The following is a 25,429-nucleotide window of genomic DNA, read 5'->3' on the forward strand; positions in this document are numbered from 1 at the left end:
GATGAAGACAAGTCTAGAGGAAAGAACAATGCCCTTTGTGAGGAAGAGAAGAATGCAAGTATGAATACGCTGTGTGAAGTAACAGGAGAAGTGGAAGGCTTTGCACGGTCTTCCCCAGGCAACAGCCAAATTTTGCCTATAACAGATGATAGCAGTGCTGGGTAGGTTGTGTTAATGCCTACCAGGCAGTCGCTTCCTCTGGTTATTATTGCTAATTATCATAGCACCTTCTGCTAGTGCCACACTGCCCTCGGAGGCTGGGGATATTGTGAGTGCTTGGGAGGTGATTTAGCAGCAAGGACTGCAGAAATAGGCTGCTGAGAGTAGTATCGCTCAGGTACGTGGGGGTGAGGATTTTGTTAGGCAAAACTTCCTGCCATGTCCGAAGCAGTGGGGGAATAACAGGTGTGAAACATGTCAGAAAATCTTTCTCTTGCCAACCAGGCACTGCACAGCTGAAATGATAAATGCCTTAGTGACACATAAAAAAAGAAAAAAAGAAAAAAAAAAAAAAAGAATGCTCTTATTAAAGGCTGTTCCCTTATTCACGAGCAGCTCACATGTAAGGGAATCCTTTAAAGACTGTTGAATTAACTAAGTCCCAGATCCACAGATGTATGCAGCTATCTACACTGAATTTGAAGTAATTAGATACATAATTACGAGTCAGTTGCATGTATACAAAACAGTGCAGGTATCTAATGGATTTATACATGTATTTTGTGATATACCTGTTTGAGGTGGGCTGCAGTTGTAATCCCCAATTTGATAGAGCCATATCAATACAAAACAGAACAAGGTATTTTAAACCAGTCCCTAGCTGTAACACCTCTATTTCTTGCCTGTGTTTGCCAGACTCTACACCTAAGCTCCTGCAAGCAGATGATTATGCATACAGTGTAAATACAAGTGCCAATGAAAATCATGCTTACATATGTTTATAGTTCTATGCTAAAATATCTATGAAATCTTTCGTGTTTCAGATGCACTGACTTGTGCTTATTAAGCTTGACTTTAATCCACAGTACTCAGAACATTCTTAATAGGAAATTTTTTCCCCAGTGAACAATTTTGCTCCTGAGCCTGATATACTCTCTTGAGTGGAGAATTTGCTGCTCTCATCTCTGATGGGACTTCCATCTGGCCTGTAAAGTCTGGGTTTCCAGTCAGTGTCATTTGTGTACTGAAGGAGAGGCAGTGGCTTGACACTTTATTCTGATTTTATTAGAGATTTCTCTATGCGAGACCACAAAAAGTAAGTGTCACATTAGCTTTTTTCAAAAAAGATAATGCCAGGAGGAGCTAACAGGTCTCAACGAACAGAAATTTTGTTGCTGTTTTGGGGATGTTAAAGCAATCTTCACTGGTCTTCTCAGGTATACCTTTCTCTCCCATCTTATTAATACTTAAAGAAGGAACCAGAAAATACCACACTGCACAAAGAATGAATGGGATTATACTTCCAAACAGTTATTGCAACTTTCCTTGCACAAACTGCCAAGTGTTGCCTCTACTTGCAGTTGAGGTGGAGAGATATGGTCAGTAAATAGGAAACACGAGAGAAAATAGCACCAAATACAAGCTGTGTTCCCCTGATTATAATACTGAATAATCTAAAGATAATCTGCTTGATGTCACACATTTACTGTCCTGGATGTCTAAGCTAAATTTGGATCCATACTGTGAAGTAAAAGAATAAGGAAAAGGTGTTTTCTTTAACTTTGACAGAGTTACAAAAGTGTGATTGTGGAATGGGGAGTTCCTTTCCCAAAAAAGACACGATGCAGGGAAAGAGAAAGCAGGGGAGGAGTATACAAGACTGCTCCGAAGTCATAGCTGGGACCTCTCTGTCAGGTATCAGGAAGGTTGTCATATCAGGAAGATAAATTTTCCCACAGGCAGGATTTCACAGGAAGTCTTTTGAAAAGAAATATTCTCATAAGTAAGTTGTACAGCTAGTATAGATTCAAGGTTAAGAGGTCAGTACAACCCCTCTCCAAATGTTAGCAGGGAATAAAACTATAATAACATCAGCCTTTCACTGACATCAGCTCCTTATTTATAGGCACCCTACGGAGTCTCTGTCATTCAGTGGAAGTGATTACAGAGAGATGGCTTTATCTTGCTATAGTGGAAGCTGCAAACAGATTCTATTATAAGCCTCATTTTTAGGCTACATTACAGCTTTTTCTCCTAAAGGCGGTTTGATCTAAGAGATGTCATGCTTGCTGAAAATACTATGAGAATTTTCCCCATAGGCTTAATGATGAACAGTTGGGTTTTTTTCTGAGATACAGATTATCTAAAAATTACTCTGGTGTTTAAAATCTCAGCTATATTGAACACTCGTTTGGGTCTACTGGGCCTTTCTTTGAAGAAGCTTGCCCAGTTGCACAAAAGTCAAGAATAGGCCATGGCGGGAATAAAGGCTGACAGTAAAGCAGAACTGTGGAAGGGGAAAAATAATCTAAAATGCTTCTGTGCTAATATGCTACCAAACAGGAAGCTGAAAGGCAGCAAGTATGGAAAGAAGAGTAAACAGTTAAGCTGTTTTTAATGAATTTGCTTTAGAGGTTGTTAAGAAAATATTTCCATAAACAAGGGAATAAATTCCTTTCAACTACTTGTTCAGTTATCTGCCTCTGGCAGTTCCTGGGAGCGCCTCTGCTCCCACCAGGGCTGGGGAGCAGGGGAAGACCTGATCTTTCAGAGCTAAAGAACTGAGTAGTTTTGTGCTCCCTGAGCAGCAAAGTCTCACCATGACACTCTGCTCTCCTGAGTAGCATTGGTTGCTTGGCATTTCTGTGCTTCACCATAGACCACATAATGTCTTTTCCAAAGAGAACATTTATAGACTTCACTTTTCTTTGCCGTGCTGAGTAACCAAGTAGAATTACTCTGAGTGGGCTTGAAATGGCTTTCAACATTACTTTAGAGTTCAAGTATGCTAAGCTTTATGCAACGCTGGAAGGATAGCTCTTATAAATTAACAATACAAAAAAGCAAAAATAAAACATTATCAATAAATATCAGCTAGATTAGCTGTCAGGTCTTCTTAAAAAAGCATTATGAAATCCAGTAGCCTTGCTTCTCATTTACCTCATTAGCTTCAAGAGTTTTCTTACAAATCCTACGCAGCACTTAGGTTTCACTGAAGCATTCTCCATTGCCTATGAAGATGTTTGAACTGGACTTTGTGAAGATGATAACCTTTTTATAATCACTTTCCTAAAGCTCAAAAGCTCAGCTGACATCTGCCAGAGACTTCATTACTTGTGGTCCCTAAGGTCTTGAAAGGCTGACTGGGTGAAGGTCTGCTTCCTGTCTGGGAAGTCTGTGTCAGTGAAAAAGGCTGTGACAAAATTCAGCCCAAGTTCAAGAAGAGAGTCACAAAAAGCCCTTCTGGGGCTGAATTTCCAATCTTGGCTTATTATTATTTGTATGATAGCTGTACAAATAAATACATAAAAATAGCTTAGAAAGCAGAGCTATATGCAAAAGTGTCCTTAGGAACCTTTTGGACAGCATATACCTTCTGGTAACTCTTACCAGTGCAAATTCTTTGTTGAGGATCATCTGCTCCACCAGAGATGACTCGTTGTGGAAGAGGTGAGGCTGCATGTGACTCCACATATGGGGAAACCACCAAAACTCATCTACTGACTTCAACAACAGGTCATCGCCTTTGTCTTCCTCTTCGGTGCCTGCAAGAGCAAAAAAATAAAAAAATAAAAAAAAAAGGAAATAAAAATAACAGTATAAAAAGTAAAAAAACAAGAGAGGCTGCCACAAAACCTAATGTCCTTGGCCTCATTCTCTTTCACTGCTGAAGGCAGGCCCTCGCACATTGCAAAAGAGATGATATTGTGAATGGTAGATGCCTCTCTTTTTCTGTTCCTGGTATGGTATTAATAGACAGTAATTTTAGCAAGGATGAGCTTTCAAGGGCTGACTGCTGTGTTGTGCACTATACCAGGCGTATTTAGAAGTTGAGGCTGCCCCACAAAGGTGGAGGCTGGATGGACTCATACCCACCTGCTTTGGTATTTCAGGATACTGCACAGTGCTAGCTGGCCAGGGTGGCAGCACAGAAACCTCTGTGCTCAGACTCTTGCCAAAACCAGCACTCACCTGGAGCTACATTAGCTTCATCAAATTGAAATCTGATAAATTCTGCTAAAGTGTGAAGAAAGTTTGCGGTATTTTCAAAGTGTATCTGCAGGAAAAAAGGAACTGTAATGGCAGTGGGGTTTCAAATGCCATGTTCCTCATGGTTCAGTATTCCATTTTTGACAAGTTTACTCTTTAAGTAAAAAGAATAAAAACACCTGTGTTAGTGAGGAGTATTTGCTTCAGGCAGAAGCAAGCAAGAAGTGGTTATAAAAAAGACAATCTTCCATCTGAGAAATGATACAGTGCTACTTCCAACATCTGCAGACACGTCTCCAGTGCTTATTTAAATAGGAAAGGCAAAGTTACATTTCAGTAACTTCACCCTCAAATTACTGAGCAACATGCAATTTATTGGCAGCATTCCTTCTCGTTTCTTCATCATTTCAATTTAAGTGCTTTTATTTAGCTTCAGTCAAAAAAGTATTTGTCAAAATCTGTCTACTGATGCAAACATAGATAGCTTTTTTATAAGCCTTTCAGTGTTTTGCAAAGCTCCCTGGAAGAAAATGCTCTGTGGACATCACTGTTTACTTCTGTGGTATGAAGCAGGAACAGGCAGACGTGGCTGTTCAGCGTATGCACTTCAGCTCTTTATTTTTGTTTTTCATTTCTGCAGTGTTTTGAAGAACGCTACCACACAGTGAGAGCGTTACTTTGAAGCTTTCTCATAGCGCCACCGAAGCAATTCACTCCGTTTGCAGCACTCTATGAGCTGTAAGAAAGCATGCAGCTGCCTCCGCTGGTGGGAGTACCTCTGCAGCAATCGTACTGCCTCATTTGCTAGGTATTTTGTTGCTGAAAAGAAGTGATGGCAGTTCTTTTGCATGATGGGGCAGAAATTTTCATAAATTTCGAGGTATGGTATCTGGTGAATGGCCGTTCTCTTGTCAGTTGGGGTAGGTGGTACACATGCACCCACCGGGCCGTGTGTATGTGCAAGGGAAATGTGATCAGAGAAGGAGAGAAACTTAATGTGGGCCTTCAAAACAGCACAGGAGGGAAAGGTGTAGGAATCTGGGAAACCAGTGAAGATCCCACTGGTAGCCCAAAGGTAGAAAACTGAAGATGGGGATGAAAAAAACAAGTGGGTATTTGAAATTTATATGGAACCATGATCACCTGAGGTGGGATTTAGGTCACAGTATAATTTAGTGCCTTATTCATGTTTGAAGAGTATAGAGTATGATTTGAGTACAGTATGATTTTTGAAAGAGTTTCATTATTAAAAGTATACTTTAATCACATTTTTTGTGCTAATTTCTTTGTACATTTAGATAAAATTCATCAGACTGAACTTTTTTTTTTATTTACTATAACAAAGATCAAATACAAGAAAGCACTTTCCAGTTTAGACAAACAAGACCTTGTAATGGCAGAGCTGGAACAGAAATGTTTGAAGTTTAAAACTTGTCATTGTTGTTACTTTTGAGGATAACTTTCTTTACAAACCTCTAAAAAGAAATTCATTTTGATTTTATAAATTCTGAAGTAAAGGTACTTAAAAAAAAAAAAAACACTCATGTAAAGTTTTAATAGAGCATTTGATGGGTGCTTATATCTTTCAAATATTTTTGCCCAAATTCTTATTCAGAGTATTGGAGGCAAACCAAAGAATTCTGAAGTTTTCATTTCTTGAGCGGTCAACATTACCTCTGTGACTTTGTATCTTAAGTTTAATGTGAAATCTGAAAAATGCAGTAGACCTATAATCAGAGGTGAGCATATATCTACTTCGAGATGCAGTGCGCACTTTGCACAGGCAGGTAATTATTCAAAGTTTGTTTACACATATTAAATAATCCCACACTTTAAAACCAGAACCATAACTTAGATGTTTCTTTCGAGCTCAAAACTCAAACTAATTTTGAAGTTTATTATTGATAATCTTAGAAGTTTTAATTGCAAATCCTGAGAACGTCTTAATTTATATAGTCATGTCATAAACAAACAGAAAATAAGTGCTAAAACTAATAGACACTAGTAAGTTTTTGCTAACAGCCTTACATCTACAGTGTATAGTATAGCAGTGCTATAAAAAGGAATGGTGGTGGCGTTAAGAATGAGAGTAGTGAGGCTGATATGTCTGCTATTATAACTGCATGTAGACATACCAACAAAAATTGGTATTTGTAGTACAGGTGTCAGCAACATCTTTTGATGAAAGTGTCTGTTTAATCTGCCAACACATTCCCATGGCGAACTCCTCTCCTGTAGTCTGAAAATGATCCAAGTTTGGGAAAGGAGAGCAAAATCGTGCATTAAGGAAGTCAATAAGGCACAGCAGTTTCAGAGTGCTAATAAAATATGTTGAATATCTGATACTAAAAGCCTCTCTGGGTAAACAAGCTACATTTACAGTAATTAAAGAATACCTTTCCATGTTTTATTTATAATGAGTCAATAAAGTGTATATTGCATGGAGAATACTTTGAAAGGTTTCCACTAAGCTGACATGACAAAACACTACCACCAACCTGTAAATGAAGTGCTTGCTTAAAAACTCAGATGCATCACTGAGTACAGACTGCAGCAGGTCCCTTAATGGAGGCAATGACATGCTTCAACTCATTAAATAGTTTTGTGCTATTTTTGTAAGCCTTGAGAGCCTTAGGAGAACAGGCGCACACACATTCTCCTGTTTTCTCTCCCTGCAGCAGCTGCAAATCTGAAATTGGTCACTGTCATATCAAGTGGGTGAGGAAACCTGTGGACTGGATAGGAACGGACTGTGTCATTAAGGAAACTGGATGGCATATGGAGGCTACTGGGATTGACAAAGAGGAGTTGGTCTGATTTTGTAGAAAGCTGTATGTTTTGTGCCAGTACATTATAGAATTTATAATTATCTCTTTCCACACCTCCTTTCCTCCTTGAATTATCTTTCTCTAAGGTGGACATTGCAATGACTGATGCCAGCTTTACTCTGTGGATGGCCACAGTAAAGCAGCATCCTACCTTTAGAGTGGCTCAGAGCCTTGGGCTGTTTTTGTTTGTTTTGCTATATTACATATATGTCCAATTAATCTCCACAAGAAATAACTGTACCGGCAGGTCAAGATAAAGTGAGCAGAATACTGAAGACCTTTCTCCTGAGTTGCTCTCTAATCACAGGTCTGCCGCTGGCTTGTTATATGACTTCAGGCAAGTAATTCCAGCTCTCTGTACCTCATTTTTCTCAGACTGTACAGCCTACATCTTTAGTCTGTAAGGTTTTCCAGGCAGCAGCTGTTTCATGTTATGTCCTTGCTCAAGGGGGAAATGGCCTGGACTTAAGCAGTGGTGCTTAAGAGCAACAGTGATACACGCAAACACATAATTTTCATTGCCTTTTCTCTGCTCATCCTTCAAATGCTTTCTCATCTTCCAGGGTCTTATGTATTCTCCTAACTAGCTGTGAAATAGTAATGTAAAAGGTGGGTAAGGTCACCTGCTCGGTGATTCAATATTGGCAATGAGAAGTGATGTAATACTATGCCTACACTGAGAGATGGATAATTATTTGCCTGCTTTACCTTACCTGCTTTGCTGCCCAGTACAGGTAGAGGTATCACTACTAGTTTTTATATTTCTCCTCTCAAATTTTTGCTGTTTTAATGCCTCCTCGTCTCCTCCGAACAACCTTCTCAGCTTGCTTTCTTAGCGCACCTTGAGCAGTGGGTCCCGCTGTGGAGGGCTGAGCGGGTTGGAGGTGAGGTTTCTGGAGGTGGTCTTCAGGGCTGAGAAGGGTGCAGAGTTTGGAAAGGAAAAGGACAGCAGATATCTCCACTGCAGTGAGTTGCTAAATAAGTCTCTTCTTGCCCTAGCAGTACTAGGCAGGTCAGCAGCAGCAGAAGGAAGCAGGAGTGGAGATGCAGCAGAAATGTTAGGGAGAAGGGGAGGAAGGAGAAGATAAAGGGTCATTCATTGCGCTGGGGAGAAATGGAGCAAAAGAGAGAAAGGAGCCTGCAGGAGGAGGAGCTGCAAAAGTGCCTGATACTCCAGAAAAACACAGTGTGCGTGTGTGGAGCTTATTACTGCATGCAGTACCTAAGGAGCATGACTTCAATATTCATTTAATTGAAATTTCTTTTCATCCTATTTTCCTTCTTCTTGGCATAAGAATGCACTTACAAATTGCATGATTCTCCATTTATCATCTCTTCTAACTCACAGACCACTGACACAGGTTATCTTTATAACAAAATCTTGTGCATCCTATTCAAATACTTCTGCCTGTTTAGAGGTTGAGACATGATTTTTCAGTTTTATATTTCATCATACCTATGATATTGGCAAAACCTTAGCACATCTTCTGCACTGTCCTGCCTTTTGCAGAATTAGAGTTCTTAGTAACTAATTTGCTTCGTTCATGTCCCTAAGATTTACTACTATATGTCTTTCAGAAAAGCACCAAAGACATCTACATACAACCTCGTTCATAACCTACCATTGCCCCAGAGGACAGCAAATTAGACCCTGAATGCCTAAAATAGTGGAGCACATATTTCCCATTGCTCCACTCAGCCAAAGTGTTGTTTAAAAAGGGCATGTTTAAAGTTAGGTTTAAAATCCTATCACCTATTTAACTGTAGCTACCTGAGAGCATGAAGTTCCTTCTTACCTGTGTGGTAAAATTTTCCTGAAAATCCAAGGTTGAAGGTAAAATTTGCAACCTGAGTGCGCAGTAAATTTTGAGTCTCTAGTAAAGCCTGAAATAAATAAGAAATTAACATGCATTTAGAAAAATAAATATAAAATTTTGGAATGCCTCATTTTAAAAATTGTGTCCCACTGAGGAGATACAAAAGGAAGATTCTGTTAAATGTTTTCACATTTTATTTATTTATTTTTTTAAGACTATTACTACAAGCATTATTTGATCCTTCAGAACTGATGGTCTAGCAAGGCTGTTAATAGTACCTAAGTACCAAACTATGTGATAGTTTCATGGTTTGGACCAAGAGCCTACACATTACTTGCATGATCTATGGCAGGACTTGGATCCAGCTCTCCGGGGCAGCAAAATGTTAAATCATTAAGTCACTCATCTTGTGGGTTATCAATGAAGCTTAATAAGATGTTTTAAAACCCAAAATAAAATAAGACTATTAGTTGGCATCCAGATTTGGATGCTTTGGGATTTACTTACCTGTAGAAACATTTTAAATTGTGTCTCAATAACAAATTCAGGCTTAAGCATGAATGAGGAAAAACTCCCATTCTGACCTATGGTAAAAGTAATGTCCATTTTTCTCATGTCTGCAATTAAACCCTTGTTTATTCTTTCTCCTCGAAGGAAAAGAAAATACCAGTCTAAACGAAATGGAGGAAAAGGATATTGCTTATCCAAGAAATGGGTATAGACTTGGGTCACCTATCCAGTTTGTCTCACGGACATGTTTCCAACTTGTCCCAAACAGACCACCAGCAAAAGAGAAAAGCTAGAGGTTCAATCTCCATGAGCTATGTAGATTTACTGTTAAGACTTTAACTCTTCACTGCTCCTAAAGATAATCCTCTCTACACAGACATCTGTCTGCTTTGAACCACCAACCCGTGTAATACTGGACATGCTAAACATGCAAGATGGATAGTGCATTTATCCCCTTCTTGGTCCAGGCAATGCTGAATGGTTTATAAGTTCTATTTTCATCAATCTTCCATGTCTCCATTATGTGGCTCTTGCAAACTTTCCTCATTATCAACATTTCTATTGATCAAATATACATGTTCTTCCACAGTTCAAAGACAAAATGAACACAGTGGTTTACTCATAGCCCAACTCTAGCTAATGTTTCCTTTCATTTGGTAAGATTACATTTGGTATGGTCATTAGTAATATCACTTAACGTTACAGGAAAACGGCATCACCTTTTTGCTTAACCCACTGGTCTAGATTTTTCAAAATGTGAAATAGCTGTGACCATAAAGCAAAAGTACAGTCAGCCCACTGTAAACAATGAAACAGGTGGAGTTTAAGAAATTGAGATATGAACGATAGCCTATGCAATGCGGGTCCACAGTGGAGCCAAACAAAACAGGTCAGCTTCTGTGGTGTCACGATTTGGTGTCATGTTTTCCTTTGCACTGCAGTGAGTTTGGAGGTGCTGGCAGCTACTGTCAGCGCTTGCTGGAGGCCATTAATTTGTCAGAGTTACTGACCACATGCTAATTAAAGCACATATTTGGAAGCCAGGTGCATTTGAGCACAAGGCTCTTCTGAAGCTTCATTTGCTAGCAGTCATCTTCTAAAGAGGCATCATCTGAGTACTAGGCAGCTTGGGGATGTAATATAAGAGGTTGTCAGAAAGCGTGCATCTGCCTTCATTTTTTTATTATAAACATTTATTAGGCTTTAAGGAAGACACAAAACAAAAATAGTTATCGGCTATAACAGTCTCCAAGCAAATACATTGCTAAAGGAAAGGAATAATGCAATCTAACAGCAGTAAATCACGTTTTAGAATTGAATATTAAGATAGCATTAAGACGGTTTCCAGCCTATCGTGCCAGACATTTAATAAGTTGTGTATTTCACTTCTCTGACTTTTTCACATGTGGCACTATATTTACATACTACATAACTAAATGTTCACTAAAATATAAAACCTTGGAGATCAACGTGACTGTTAGCTAAGACATCGAGGAAAATCCCCAGCTGACATAAATTGGCATTAAATTGAAACCATTACAGTCATCAGCTTAGAGTCTGAGTCATTATATTTTAAAAAAATAATTTTCCAAGTTATAGAGCATTTTATGTATGTTGAAAAAGACTGATGGGCTGAGCAAAATCAACTCAATTTTTGTTTGAGGAAAGAACACTTTGAGAAATCATTATCACCTAACATATAGCATGAGAAACAAACATCATTATATCACTTTGGTTTTTTTCCAATTTCCATCACACTCACATCTCACTTAATAAGATCACAAAACTGGGGGGGATAGCAAGGAACACTCCATCCCAGTGAGGTCTCATTAAAACACAGAGCAGGGATTAAGATGTAAATCCTATAACCTGCAGCGTGTCATGCATTTTTCTCTGTCTAAAGGGCAAATCTGTCACTCAAACTGGATTTGGCTCAGTTCTGAAGACTCATTTTTACTGCAATTTCCATATATGCATATTAACTTAAGTAATATGCTGCATTAAATTCATTTAATGACTTCAATTAATTTTAATACTAAAACAATATTGTCAAATAAGTGAGTCTAAACATTTTATCACTGCTTGCCTGTATGTAGACAGGAGATAGTATTGTCCACATCTTTGATAAAAAAAACCCCCAATATCTAGGTGATTAGGGTCTGCTTTCCTAATTTTTAATAAATTTATATTCAGACAAAATTGCTGCTGACTCATACTGTCTTCACTGGTAATTTTACACAGTAAATAATGGGAACTTTGTCTCCTGTAGATACAGACCTTAATAGCTCACAGCATGGAAATGTGTTGTGGCAGGCAAAGAGCAGGCGACTTTCATCATTCCTCTTTCACCTGCACAGGTTGGTGCAGCCCTGCTTGTTTTTAACTGGGGAGCAGGTATGCCAGCAAACCCTGCTGCTTGGGCAGAAATGCGGTCCTCCAGCCCCCTGACTCCTCAGCATTGCTGGAGGATGTGGTGGCATGGGAGCAGAGGACCTGCTGTTTTCCCTGGGATCCTGTGCTAGAGACACAGGCCTTTCCAGGCCTTATGCAGCCTTCCCGTGGGGCAGAAGGTTTTTATTTTACTCCACCCATCCCGCTCGCATGCCGACCCCCGGTGCCTGCTGCCACTGGGGACCATTACTCTCTGCTCTGTCTTTTCCTTAGGGTCTGTGGCTTGACTTTTTTTCTTAGACTCAAAAGAGCCCTAAGTGGAGAAAACCTATTTGCATGTGAAAACACAATTAGAATTTGCCATTGAATATGTAGAAATGTTTTAAACCAATAGCTGGAACTTACCATTGTTTTAATTTTGGGCAGTTAAATAGATCACGCTAAATAATTATCGTTTTCCAAGAAAAGAATCACAGAGCACATCTGCGTATGGTGAAACAGGCACGTCTCCGTGCCAGGCTAAGCAAATTGGTTTTTTTGAGGTAATCCAAGTTGTTCTTTCAAATAAAAAAACTTAATTGCCTGGAATCTCTCAAAATTCATGGGTTTCATTTTATTAATTCAACCTTTGCTTTGTCAGTGAGGCTTCTCTCTATGCTATCCACAAGATGCAGCTTCTCCTTTATGTTGCGTTTACATTCAGCAGTATTTTACAGTAATCCATATAATTAGATTTGAAGTTGCCATGTCTTTATTCTTAATAATTGGTGCATCTATTAAGCAGAAGCGATATTTTCTTACAATGTCCTCATTAATTATAACTGTATCCTTCATTTACATAATAAACTTTTTGGGGCAATTTCTGCAGTAACATTTCATGGCTAATAGGAAGCAATTTGCTTTCCTTTATTAAGTACATTAAAACTTCATGCCCCAGACATCATTGACTGTAAACATTTGATTCTGCTCAAATTTAATGCACCAAGGCATTTTGCTCTGCCATATTAGGTTTATTTATGTGCTGTGTTCTGGATTGTTAGCTGCTAATGAGACTTTAGCTCTTATTGCTCTAAGGCCTAAACACTAACCTCATTTTAATGAGTTCATTATTTGCTGCCTTCTGAATGGAAGGCAACGAATTTTCCTTTTAATTAAAGGTCAAAACACCTCTGGCTAAGGAAAGTGAAGAGGTTATCAAATCCTTAGAGAAGTTAAAAGAATGACTTTTTTCTGATTTTTGATGCCAAGCATGGGCAGGCCAGACTGGGGAAGAAGGTGTTTCTCTGGGGACTGAAACTCCAGATCTGAGCTAAGTGATAACAACACTAAAACATGGTAGCTAGTTTCCTAAGACATTGTAAAAAGCAGAAGTTGGACAAAGTAATTAAAGAGGCTTACTCCTAACTCAAAGGTCTGTGTGGATCAATACTACTGTTAGAGCATGAGCCCTCATTTGCATGTGCAATGATTTATAGGGTGCAGAGGACAGATGCCAGATTAATTGAGCCAACAAAAACTAATCTCATATTTCTTTTTGGGGAAAGTGAGGCATATGTGATCAATATTGCAGGCTGTTTCTAGTGACAGAGGTGAATGCAACTGTGTGAGTACGTGTGCGCACATAGGGGTGATTGGTGAACCCTTTCTATGAAAACACATGGTGGAAACTTTAGGCAAACTGAGGAAAAGGGATGGGAATTAATATATGGATTCTTGTCCATTGTACAGCATTTAATATTTGGTCACCATTTTAAAGGCAGACTAACTAAGGTCAGTTTATGAACCTCTCATTTGAGAAGTTGTTCGATCATAGATAATAGTATTAGAGACAGAAGAAGTATTTGTAAAAGACAGTAGTAGTGTCTGTGTGAACAACTCGTTAATTTTGGAGGAAGATTCTAGCATTTCGAAAACATAATCATCATTGAGAATGAAAACGGAAATTCTCAGGATATCCTGATAAAAACTCTAAAAAATTGTATCTGCAAAGCTGAACTTGCAGACATTTCAGGAACCTTTCTCTTCCCAGAGTTGCTGAACATGTCTGACAGTACCAGAAGCAGCTGAGGCTGTTCACAAGTTTTGCAGGGCTCAACATTACATGACCATGGAGCATGAGGCCCTCTGGTTTCATTTGAGGTTTTCAGGTCTCCTGGTTACGTATGTGGCCTTCGAGATGCAGAACTGTGAATGTGAATTTTGGGAAACAGCAAAAGCTGAAGACCTTAGATACTGGAAGCTGCCATCTCCTGGCAGGATCCAAGACGCCCAGGGGTCCCCCTCCTGTGGGCTCTCACTGGGCAGAGCTGCCCAAGGAAATGAGATCCCAGATTACCAAACAGCCCATCCACGAGGACTGCATGATGTGGAGGACTGACAAGAAAGGACACAGTTATTCACACAGTTTGGAAAGAGATGAGGAGAAGGAGGGGAAGTTCGGTATTTTTGCTTTTCAGTGCATCTATACTTTGCTGTCATCTTGAATTATTTTATTTCCACCGTTTATCACTCCAGGAAGTGCTTCTGATGCAGGAGGATGTGCCAGTGTCTGGCATCTCAGGGCTACATGGCCAAGGTTGTGTTGCCTCATCGCCATCTGAGGGATGTGACTGAGAATCTTGTCAAAAATATACCAACTATCCATTACTCAAAATCATCGTTCATTTGGGAGTGGATGCTAGTGCTGGGTAGTGATTCCGTAACTGCAGTTTTTTCTTCCTTTAAAATATAAGTTTTTGTGTATGTATGTGTGTGTGTGCATAAAATACATACATGCTCTCTCTCTATACGTATTGCTATTTGTTTATATATACAGTACATATATGCAACTATATAAAAATAGATATTAATTTACAGTAAATCTTCCTATATATCATGTATATACGCTGCTTAATAAACAGGAGTTTTGACTGCAGCAGATTGCCAGAGAGCCTGTGGAATCTCTGTCCTTTGAGATATTAAAAACACACCTGGACACTGTGCAACCTGATCTAATTTTGAAGTTACCTCTGCTTTGAGCAGGGACTTAGACTAGACTACCTCCAGAAACCCTTTCCAACCTAAATTAAGGTTTGATGAAGCTTTGCCCTGTATTTTTCACTTCAAGACAGTTTTCTAAGGCCTCTGTTGCGCTTGCTTGATTAATACCAACAAGTCTTTTTATGTATTCATTTATTGTTGTTCCTTTACATCTGTACTTGATGCTTTTTGCAGTTATACAGCCTTAAGGTTCATTCCCATACTGTGGTCTGTGCAGCAATTTGCTGGTGGTCTGTGGAAAGTTGGATGACCACATAGTACTAGTTTTGCTTTTGATTTCCTGCAGTAAATTTGTAGAAAAAAGCTAAAAATACATTCAGCAATGTTTTTTTCCAGTACAAGCAGCTGTTGTCAGGATGTGACTTTCGATTGCCTCTTCCTGCTCTATTTTCCTCCCTGAAATCTATGCTAAGAAAAAATCTGACAAAGCCTTATGTAGTCTTCAAAGCTATAGTAATCTTCATAGGACCATTATGAAACAGCTAACTACAGTTATCTGCATAAGGCTAATGTGAATTAGTTAGCCACTATTTTCTTGATAGGAAAACTGAAGTTAAAAATTGAATGATTGACCTAGCATCACTGAAAGGGTCACTGCAAGATCAGGACTCGGGGTGCAGCCTTCTGTCTGGACCACAGATATGTGTTATAAGGGGGACAATCTAATCAGCTGCCTCTGCCCTTCTTAAAACATGATCCAGGGATGAATTTATAACCCCAGTGAAGCTGAGTCATTGATTTCTGTATGGTGAGGTTTTCAGCCCATTTCACATGATTATAAAACAATTTTGATAGAAAATTTATTAATATTGTAGTGTAGAGATTATAAAGAATTTATATTATTGATTTGCTGGCTAGATTTTGAAAGGTGTTTAGGAGTTAAAGTTACACTCAGGTCCTTAATGGGATCTTTAAAATCACTCGTACTATTTACCCTAAGCCAACAATGATTTGAAGAGCTGTTAACCAGGCCCTAGATCAATGGCCAACTGTCGACCTTCACAGATTTACATTCCCTCTTATGACATTTTCCATATAATACATTATACAAATGATGTAAGTCCAAGCACTGGCTGCAGACCGCTTGCCACAGCCAGCTAGGCCAGTAATGGTTCAGCCATTGTCCTAAGTTAGTAAGATGGGACTTTACTTATTTTTTTGTATTTATTTCTGTGAAGTACTATGCTAATCTATAGTGCTACATAAATAATTAATAGGAAGGTCTCTGATGATACTGAACACAGCCAGCTCTGTCGGCAGATCTATTTTTTATTATAGAGCTATTACTTGAGTCTGTTCAGCATTTCCCTTGAGTTAGTCATCTTAGTGTGAGGTCTGAGAGGATATGTGGGTTTATTTGAAGGAAGAAAAAAGTCAAGTTTTGAGCTCATACGTAATATGTTTATTGCAAACAGAAGAGTTTATTCTTCCTTTATGAGCGGAATACCCAATTCATCAGGTCTACCTCTGCTGCTATTCCGTAACTCCCTCCTGAAGTCAGAAAACTGTCAGCAGCCTAAATGCATGTAATTCAGCACAGAGGGATGCATCCGTTCCAGTAAAGGTTTAACTAGGTTCAGCTAGCAAACTGCTAGTTCACTAGCAGTGAGTGAGTGCTAGTGAGTGAGTTCACTAGCAGTGAATGAGATGAGTAACACTGCACCAAATTTACCAGCTAATCAAGACTAACTGGCTAATAGCATCACTTCAGAGTTCAGAAAGAGGCCTTTGGTTAAGTATTATAGGAGGGATGATGCTATGACAGTGGCATGATACTCTGACACTGAGAGGGTACTTTGGCCAGTTGCACACCCATGAATGCAGCAAATAGCCACTGCAATTCTTTATTCTTTGTTTTGGAAGACGGGAATTCACAGTCATTGATCTTGCATTTGTTAGAAGATCTAGCAATGAAAAGCTCAAACGAAGAGCAAGGAGATGGTCTACCTAACAGGGCAAAAAGTATAAATTCAAATTGAGCCACGCTGATGTAAAGCAAGGTTTTTATTTTATTCAGGGCCACATCAAAGAGTCGATGCAACCCTTCTGAGTATTCAGCTGTAGCTCATTGGGGAAGACATGAAGGCACTGGGCATGGAGTTGAGCAGCCGTGGACCCACCTGCAGGGCTGTCAGAGCAGGGACATGCCTGCAGCAGTCAGCTGCCGACAGAGATTGCTGCTCTGTGTCGCCGTTATCTGCAGAAAAGATTTACGGCGTATTTGGGAAACCACTGAGGGTCTTTACTATAAATCACTGCCATTCTGAAGGATTTTTTAGGGATGCTAACTAGCTCTGCTGGCAAATCTTGGAAGGGGTAAAACCAGCTTGTGCACAAACCGCAGTGGCAGGACAGCGTTGCTGCATGACCCTCGCCCTGCCGCAGGACCAGCCCTTGTGCTCTGCAGGGCCCACACACTAGTGACAGTCACCTGTTGCACTTTTAGCAGTACAGTAAAGGTTTTTAGAGCTTATTTCTTATCTCTTCTGATTTTTCAGAAGCTTAAGCATTTTCAGCAAAAGAAATTCCTCAGGGAAGCGCTATTCAGGCTTGGAATCAGGAGAAGGTGTTCTGCTAGTTATAAAGTGGGGATTTTGGGTTCTGTTTTTAAAACAAACGTGATCTTGAAAGCTTAATCTAATTTAAATTGCTCTCCCATCTTCTCCCAGCCCATCCGCCTACTAAAAGAAAAACTATGGAAAGTATTTTGCTCTCTGAACAAGACTGCAAGCCAGGTACACATTCCTCGCAAAGGCAAGGCCTCCGCTGCCTTGTTTGTAATGTGGCAGCAATATCAACATTGGCAACATTGCAGCTACATGTTTATCATGTGAACCAGATTTTAATGGCTGGGTTAATAGTTCAGCTTTCTTGGAAGGAACTGAAGAACCTACATAACGTCCATCAATATTTCTTCCTCCTGTTGTTGCAGACCACACCGGAAAATATAATGCTGAAATGTCAGATTTTCCAACTATAACTCTTTTCCCATCTGTTCAGCTGCAACAGGGTCACTGCCTTTGAGCAGCGTCAGTAAAGACAGCTCTGCATTCAGAGCTACTAGCCAGAAAAATGGCTTCAGCTTGCAGATTTCTCTGCTGTGCCTTCCTCTCTCAGAGTTAAGGGCCTGGATGACTTGCGCTTCGATCCACATCTGAATTTGGTCCCACACCTTACTTTTGGGTTTGAGTTCATGCCAGATCTCAGCGGTGGGATACTGCCCTGTTGCTAACCTGATTTCTTCTGCCCATAGTCTATGCCAAATGCAGTCTTCCTCCCTGTGCAAGAGGCAGCCGGTACGGCTGTGCTGTACCGTGGGGCACTGCACAGCTCTCGCCCCCCGGACCCATGTTCCTGGCCCTTCAGCGGGATGAAGGCTGTTTCTCTTTGCAGTCTGCTGGTTGTGTTGGCTGCTGCCTAGGGAGCACCAGCTACAGTCTCACGCTGTTTTCTGCTGTTCCTTACCCATTTCAGAGGCTGTATGCTCTTCAGAGAGTAAAAATCCCTAGCCCCCGTACCCCCTTTGACTACAGACCAGTGTAAAATCATGCAAAGGAAAGAGAAGATATTTGCCCATACCCACGTCTGCACAAGGCAGTCACAGTTTTTCCATCTGTAATTCTGTTTGAATGCTAGCATGAGAACAGCCAGCAATGCAGTGGGAGAACTACGGTCTACCTCTGATCAATCACACCAGATTTAAAAATAAATAAATATCGAACAGGAAACAACTTCAAAGCTTTAAAGGGCTAACATCAGGATTAAAATAGTATGCTAATCAAAAATCCATGTGCAACGATCTCTATTGTAGCAAACTGTATTGGTGTCAGTCATTGTGCTGCATGTCACTAACAGTAAAACGCAGAGATTGATATTTATGATTTCCTTTTGTGTAACGCTTAGGAGATACCAAAAAAGATCAAGGTCTCTCTTTCGTTGGCACAATACAAATACATAGCAAAGGACAAATAGCATTAACAACTGTATTTTCTGTTAGGTGTATATATTATCTTTCTTTCTCTTGTTTCTTAGCTGTTCAGAATTGCTTCTTTAAGCAAAAAAAAGAAATATTGAGAGTGGGCAATCAGTTGTTACAAATTATTTAAGAGCTCAACTAATGGAAGCCACCTTATTTGCCTTTTTAAATTTCTGGATCTGGATGTATTACAGTTTAATCAGAGTAATTTTTTTTTGGCTCCTTTACTGCCCTTGGAAATCATTTACTGGGATAACCTTGTCATAAAAATAAAAATTCCTTAAAATTCTCATCATAGACATTTATCTCAAGATTCTGAACTCCTACCAACACTCTCAAAATTATACTTCAAATTTACTGCTTAAAATCTAAGTGATGTAGATGCTTTGTGGCAGTATTAAAATTTTTTTAACACACACTCAATCATAAAAGAAAGGTTGGAACAGAGGTGATGTATTCAAAATTCAGGACTGTCCTTCAGTTTGCAGAATGGGCGTGTTTGTGCTGTGATAGATATAGCCAGTGGCTTCAATGAGGATGCCTCCATACGTTTAAATCAAGGGCTTCTAAAACTTTCTGACTGGAAGGGGGCAACAAGGAAACCAGAGCAGTTACTGATGTCTACAGGCCTGTTCTTGTCTGTGGTGAAAAATGGGGGTGTCAGAAATACCTAAATGCAAGAAGAACAGAGTAAAATCATGGCTCTCTTGAGCACTTTTTTGTCTGTGAACAGGTATTTTTGAAATCATATTCTCAGCATGCAGACTCCTGCAATTTCACTGTCTTTCTCATCATTAGGTACTGCTTTTCCTTATAACCCCTTCTGAAGTATATAACAGCAATCCCAGTATTCCGCCTCAGATCATTCGCATCACTCTTTCACATCTTTTCTAGCACCTATCCAGGAGGCACCTCTGGAGTCTGTTATTTCTTGCCCTTTGGAAGTCTGCACATTCCCAGCCTCTCTGTAAAAATTGGAAACCAGAGGCCTAAGCCAATGGCTTATGGTGCCCAAGCTACGAATGCCCAAGCTGCTACGGATGGCATAAACCCTGACAGTGTGCTGAGGTGCTCCCATGGGCTTTGGAGATAGGTGGGAGAAAGAAGATGGGCAGCAACGGTTTTCCCTCCCCAGTCCAATCTTGCCCATCTGTTTCACTGTGCCATATTTTGGGGGAAGGGAAGGTAGATCCTAAACAGGTGAAAAAAAACCCACAAAAAAGTCACTCTTACTTGTACTGTAAGAAAGAGTATGCCTTGCTATAAGAGTATGCCTTGAAGCAAAGCGGTAAAATCTTTTTCTGGCATTCTTTGTGGACAAAGTAAATAATGCCTTAAAGTTTGGGAAGGAATGTCTTTAAATGTGGTGGAGTATTTCTCTACACATAATAGATATGTTACACATAACATAACCATGTCGCATAAAGTCTCCTTTGTGTTTCCTTCTAATGATCTTGTAATGCCTCTATTTTACAGAAACCTCAAATTATGGTTAATCAACATGTTAGTTTTATAGTTCCCCTTTTATCTGCAATTGATTGCAATTAGACATCTGGCTGCAGACTGTAGAGTGTGTAACTGTGCTAGAGCTGGAGTCCCTAAAATTGAGCAGACTTGCACACATTCGTGCTAACACAGCATTTTGCTTTGTCCTCTAACAAAAGACAAACTTGCTAAGAAACTCGTATCACCCAGCCTCCCCGGCAGTGCTGTGTCCCAGCGGCAGAGCCGGAGGCTCCCGTACTTTAGCTGGTCAGTTGTTCTGAGAACTGCAGCTCTCAAAGACCTGACCATCAAAGATGTGCTTTGAACAGCACTGGAACTGTCGCCCTTTCCAGCTTCTGAGGTGTGCGATACTTCACCAGTGGAGCTTAGTGTTTTTGACCCTTCCTCCTTCTCCATAATGCCATCTTGCATCATGCAGGGAGCTCACTGGAGTGTTTTGTGTTCGTTAACTGTTTGGGGGGTTTTGTAAAACAGAAAGGAAGTGCAAGGGAAATGGTCTCAGTTTACACCGTGCTCATGTCTTTTGCCAGTCCTAGTGGTTTCAAGTTTGGAGTAGAGGGAAATAAAGCCTGTTTTTTCTTTGAAGGTGGGTTCAAAATCCCTCCAGCCCAGAAAATCCTGCTGCTTAAATACCATTGCTTTCTTATCCTTCCCAATGCTTGAAGAGCATAGGAAGCTGTCCAGAAAAGGACGCCTGAAGATCCAAAGCAAAATGGCAAAGTCCATAGTAAGTTTTGTTCAGCTTCCTTTTCTCTCAAACTCAATTGATGTTATTCTATTTAATTCTTTCAAATGGTAACATCGAAAGCCATATATTTTCCAATAAAATCTAGCCAGATCACCCAATGAGGCTGACTTAAACTTAAAATGAACCATTTCAATGCTTTCAGTAGGATACTTCATCATAAAATCAAATTGTTTTACGTAAATGTGAGAACAAATCTCTATAAACTGAGAGCCAGAGGAAACACCTCAGACTGTAGATGTATGGTTAAAGACTATTATCAGACCTTTCCAAAATATAGGAAAAGTGTACCCAGAGCAAATCTGAAGTACTGCACTTCCTCAGATCAGTCTGGATTGGAGATTTGGAAAAAGCCCTGCTTTTACTGAGATATTAAAGCAGTATCAGGTATTTGTCCAAAAGTATTAAGAACTCTCTTAACGCTTCTAGTGACTGCCAGAGAAGAAAACTTCTGATAACAGCAAGCTCTTCAATCTGGCAGACAAAAATAAAGGCATATCCAGGGGCGGCAGATAGGTCCAGGCTTCCTCTATCGCAGGTAGCGATAGCTACCATTTGATGCACAAATTGCTGGATGAAATTCTGCGCCCTGCGTTATTTAGGATGTCACACCAAATTATCCTAACGGTCCCCTCTGGCCTTCCTAGCCTAGCATTAGGTCAGTGCTCACAGAAAGCCGGCCGCCCTGGGAGCGCAGCAGGCTGCTGTGGTGGCTCACGGGCGCTGCGCGGGGCCTCCAGCTGGGGAGGTCCTCGTGCCCGACCCTGGCGGTGGGAGGTCTCCTCTCAAAATCCTGCTGCTGGAGTGAAAAGAGGATCTGGATGAATTTGCCAGCGTCTAATGGAGCTCAGTCCTTTCTAGATACTGCTAAATCATTCTTGACAGGGATTACTTATCCCCAGGGCTCCTAAACTGCTTCTGGCAAGCAACCTTTTTTTGCTACTGGAATGCATTGAGCTTCTCCAAGTGTCATGCTTCTTCAAAATGTTTCCTGTTAGAAAGGCACGCTCGTGCTCTGTTCAAGCTCTCTGTCCCTGCTTTTCTGACTTACACAGGAAGAATGCTGTGCTATGCCATAAATACACAAAGTGTATTATTTGGAGCAAAAAGTAAACACTTCTAGCAAGTGTTTTTTATTCAGAGTGTGTTTACTGATGTCTTTTACTATGCAAGTCTTCTTGTTATTGGAAGAGGTCTATATTTGAATGATAAAATAATTTTGGAATTTCTTATTTTTTCCCCCAACTTATTGTTTGTGTGAGTACTTACACTTTCCATAGGTAATATTTTTTTGGTCAAAGTTTCAGACCACACCCTAGAAGACGGAAACGTCTTCCAAGTACAATAACATCTAATGAAAATAATATAGTGAAAATCAGTGTTACTAAGATTTGTGATCCTTTCATAAATCTTACAATATTTGATATTTTTGTTTTTTATATCCTCACATGTATGAGAATATCAGCTGTCAATCTTTACAATGAATAAAGTTTCTAGCACTTATGAACAGCAAAGAGAGCTCACTAGAACATTATACACTTTCACAGTATTACCTCAGAAACCAAAGGACAAGTCGTTTCTTTTTATTTTAAAAATCTTCCTATTTTAAAGCCATTCTCAGGCATTGAGGTGGCAAGCTAAAAGTGGCATTACTGAGACAGCAAACTTTTAAAGCCAGTTGCTTTGATCACTATAGGTAGTACTTCTCTGTCTAAATATTCTCACTGTAAGCTGTGCAGCTCTTTGTCGTGTAAAATATGAATCCATGTAACTTAGGATCATTAAACAGAGAAAAATACGTTCAACAAAATATCTACCTTTTAATTATATGTGTTACACTAAACTTCCACCCACTTCTGAAGTGAGAGGTTCTGTTACTCTCCTAGCTGTGGGGGAGTGCCAAAATTTTATTTTATATTGAAACAGCTGTTTAAAAATTATTTTGATAGCTTCTACTTGGCTAATGCTCTGCTACCCAAATGGGATTATTTGACAAGTATTATTTGAATTCTGAAAAGAACTTGAAATCGTAAGATGAGAAACAACACCAGAGCTGAAAGATACGTGATACTTTTCTACTGTGGAAAGTCTTCCTTATTCCTTGAGCTCTTCTACAGACTCTACATCCTCCCTTCTTTGCCCCCTCTCTCCTCTTTTGGGGTTTAGCATGCCCCAATCTTTGCTGTTTCGGGGCTGCAGCACCATCAAATAAAAGGGATGTAGCAGAAGTGACCACAGTGTGTTTCAAGATTGGGTCCTCTTTCCTTTCCCTTTTCTCTTTCCCTTTCCCTTCCCTGTATTTTATGACTGTTCAAAGGCACCTTTTACGTTTAACACTTTCAGGACTGTTTTTACGAAGCATACTGTGCTGTTAATTACCATCAGTGATCCTAGAAGATAGTCATGACCATCAGTCTTATTTTAAAGATGTCTAACTTGGTTGCACTATAAGCCACTGAGGTTACTAAAACCAGAGTATTTCTATGTAAAGCATATCAGCTGTTTTGTGATCAGTTTAATGGCAGAGGGATCTTAGATGATGGGATTTCTTTTGACTGTCCTATGGTGAGTCCTTTCCAGCCTTTCTCCATGCATGGGCATATCTATATCCCAGTGAGCTGTAGCTTTCCACTTTCACAGGCTTGTTTTCTTACACTGGCGTAACACACAAAATTGTCCAGTGTATCAGCAGAGGGAAGTGAGGACAAGCAGTTACAGAAGTCCATGACTCAGCCACAAATTCTTCCCCAACACATTCAGTCAGTTAAGCCCTCCAGGTAATTTTACTCAGGCTGTTTCTGACCTGGTGAGCGCTAGCAGTGCCTCCCAACAGCACCGTGGCACCACGCTCTACCCTCACATCGACAGACTTCTTTATTGCGTTCAGAGAATGCTGGGGGTTGCTGGCTGTCCCCCAACGTAAAACACAGCAATAATGGTAAAGCAGTAACAATCTCCCTTTTTTAAAGGTATTTTCTTTTTCCTTATGGCTTAGTCTGCTATAAATACCAACACAGGACGGAACATAAAGGAATTTCCTTTTTTCCCTTCATGAAATCTTGGAAACAGAGAAAAAGTGTAACTTGGGAGTAGGTAATTTTCCATCCATGTCTTAGCAAAGATACTGAGCAAACTCAGTAGCAAGTACGAGCAAAGATATCTTTGGGCATTTCTAAACTACCATCCAGCATCGTACTCTATATGTGAAATCAATGTATGTATCATCAACGGCAAAGGTTTCCTTATATTAAGTAAACACATCACAACATGTCCTTAGTCACGAGACTCTGCCTGCTTACCCTCTTGTTCCGCAGCTTGGAAATGCACCTACTGCCTGAAGGCTAAGAATAAAACCCTGCAGGTTATTAGCAGGAAGCTCCCCTGTAACACCCACCCTGCAATATCGACAACAGTGATGGGTAGCTTTTATTTCCTGATAATGTACTGACAGCATGTTCCCAGTTACAAGCAAAATAATAGTGAAAGCATATGGGAAACCTTATTCCCTTTCCTAATAACAAATACAGCGGAATTACACTTTATAACACTGCAGACACATTTGTTTATGATGCACATAAATCTTGGGATTTGTTACTAGGAAGACACATGCAGAGCTTTTTATATTAAAGAATTCATGTTCTGCAGCTGAACTTTTCATTTTTTTCTAAACAAGAAGTCTGTTATTATTATGAACCATGTAGACCATAACCGCATTAGGTTACACTTATACCTGGAGAGTCATTAAACATTTCCTAAATTAATAAGGTCACAGAGCATTTTATCTATATTAATTACAGATTAATATTATTATAGAAAAATATAGATTAATTCTTACTTGTTTACATATATTTAATTACTTTCCAAATATGTGTGATAATTTGCTGACAAATCTAAGATAAAGACTGTTACAAAGGAGGTCTTCAGCCTTCATAGCCTTAGGGATTAAATATTATTGAAAATGGAGAGAGCATAGCCCTGATGCAGGGTCCACTTTCATCCTCATCCTGCACCACATGTTCTTCTAGCCTTTCCCAAGCTGCTTTTCTCCACAGTAAAATCTGCTCCCCCTGGGATCCTACAACCCCTTTCGCATTTATGGTTCCTCTCTTTCTTTCCACCTTGCACATTTATAGCAATAAAGCTGGCAGAGGTAGCAGGTCTGGCTCCTTGTCTCTGCTCGTAGCTGCTCTGCAGAAGGAAGCAGGCGGGCACCTCGGGGCGGCTCGCTGGGGCTGCGCAGCTCCCCCAGGGCCAGGAGATCAGTCTGAGCTGCTCATGCAGAGAGTGTTTCGGACGCCACACGCTGATCTTACTGAAATCGATGTCGAGACTTCTACTGACTAAAAGGATCCTGATTTTGGCTTCATCTCTCTGCTATTAATGAGCAGGCTAATGCACAGACATAGAGACTTCTGAAGAGTTTAAAAATACAAGGAAAGGAAAATTATACTGAGATTTTCTCTGTTAA

At 39.9% G+C, this 25,429-nt stretch overlaps 1 protein-coding gene across 3 annotated transcripts in view; it reads right to left on the reverse strand.

Moving 5' to 3' along the window:
- Window positions 1-25,429, reverse strand: part of LOC112986158 (bifunctional heparan sulfate N-deacetylase/N-sulfotransferase 4) — a 116,763-nt gene that overhangs the window by 56,539 nt on the left and 34,795 nt on the right. For all 3 annotated transcript variants that reach the window (XR_010388933.1, XR_010388932.1, XM_026105311.2), the window contains exons 4-5: window positions 8,774-8,861; window positions 3,550-3,704 (exon numbers count right to left, since the gene is read on the reverse strand). Coding sequence is in view for 1 of the 3 variants with exons in the window: in XM_026105311.2 (XP_025961096.2) it covers window positions 3,550-3,704; window positions 8,774-8,861 (243 nt within the window). In the remaining 2 variants the exon portion in view is untranslated. The remainder of the gene's footprint in view (window positions 1-3,549; window positions 3,705-8,773; window positions 8,862-25,429) is intronic.

The sequence above is a fragment of the Dromaius novaehollandiae genome, chromosome 4 (genome assembly GCF_036370855.1).
Source record: "Dromaius novaehollandiae isolate bDroNov1 chromosome 4, bDroNov1.hap1, whole genome shotgun sequence".
Classification (NCBI taxonomy): Eukaryota; Metazoa; Chordata; class Aves; order Casuariiformes; family Dromaiidae; genus Dromaius; species Dromaius novaehollandiae.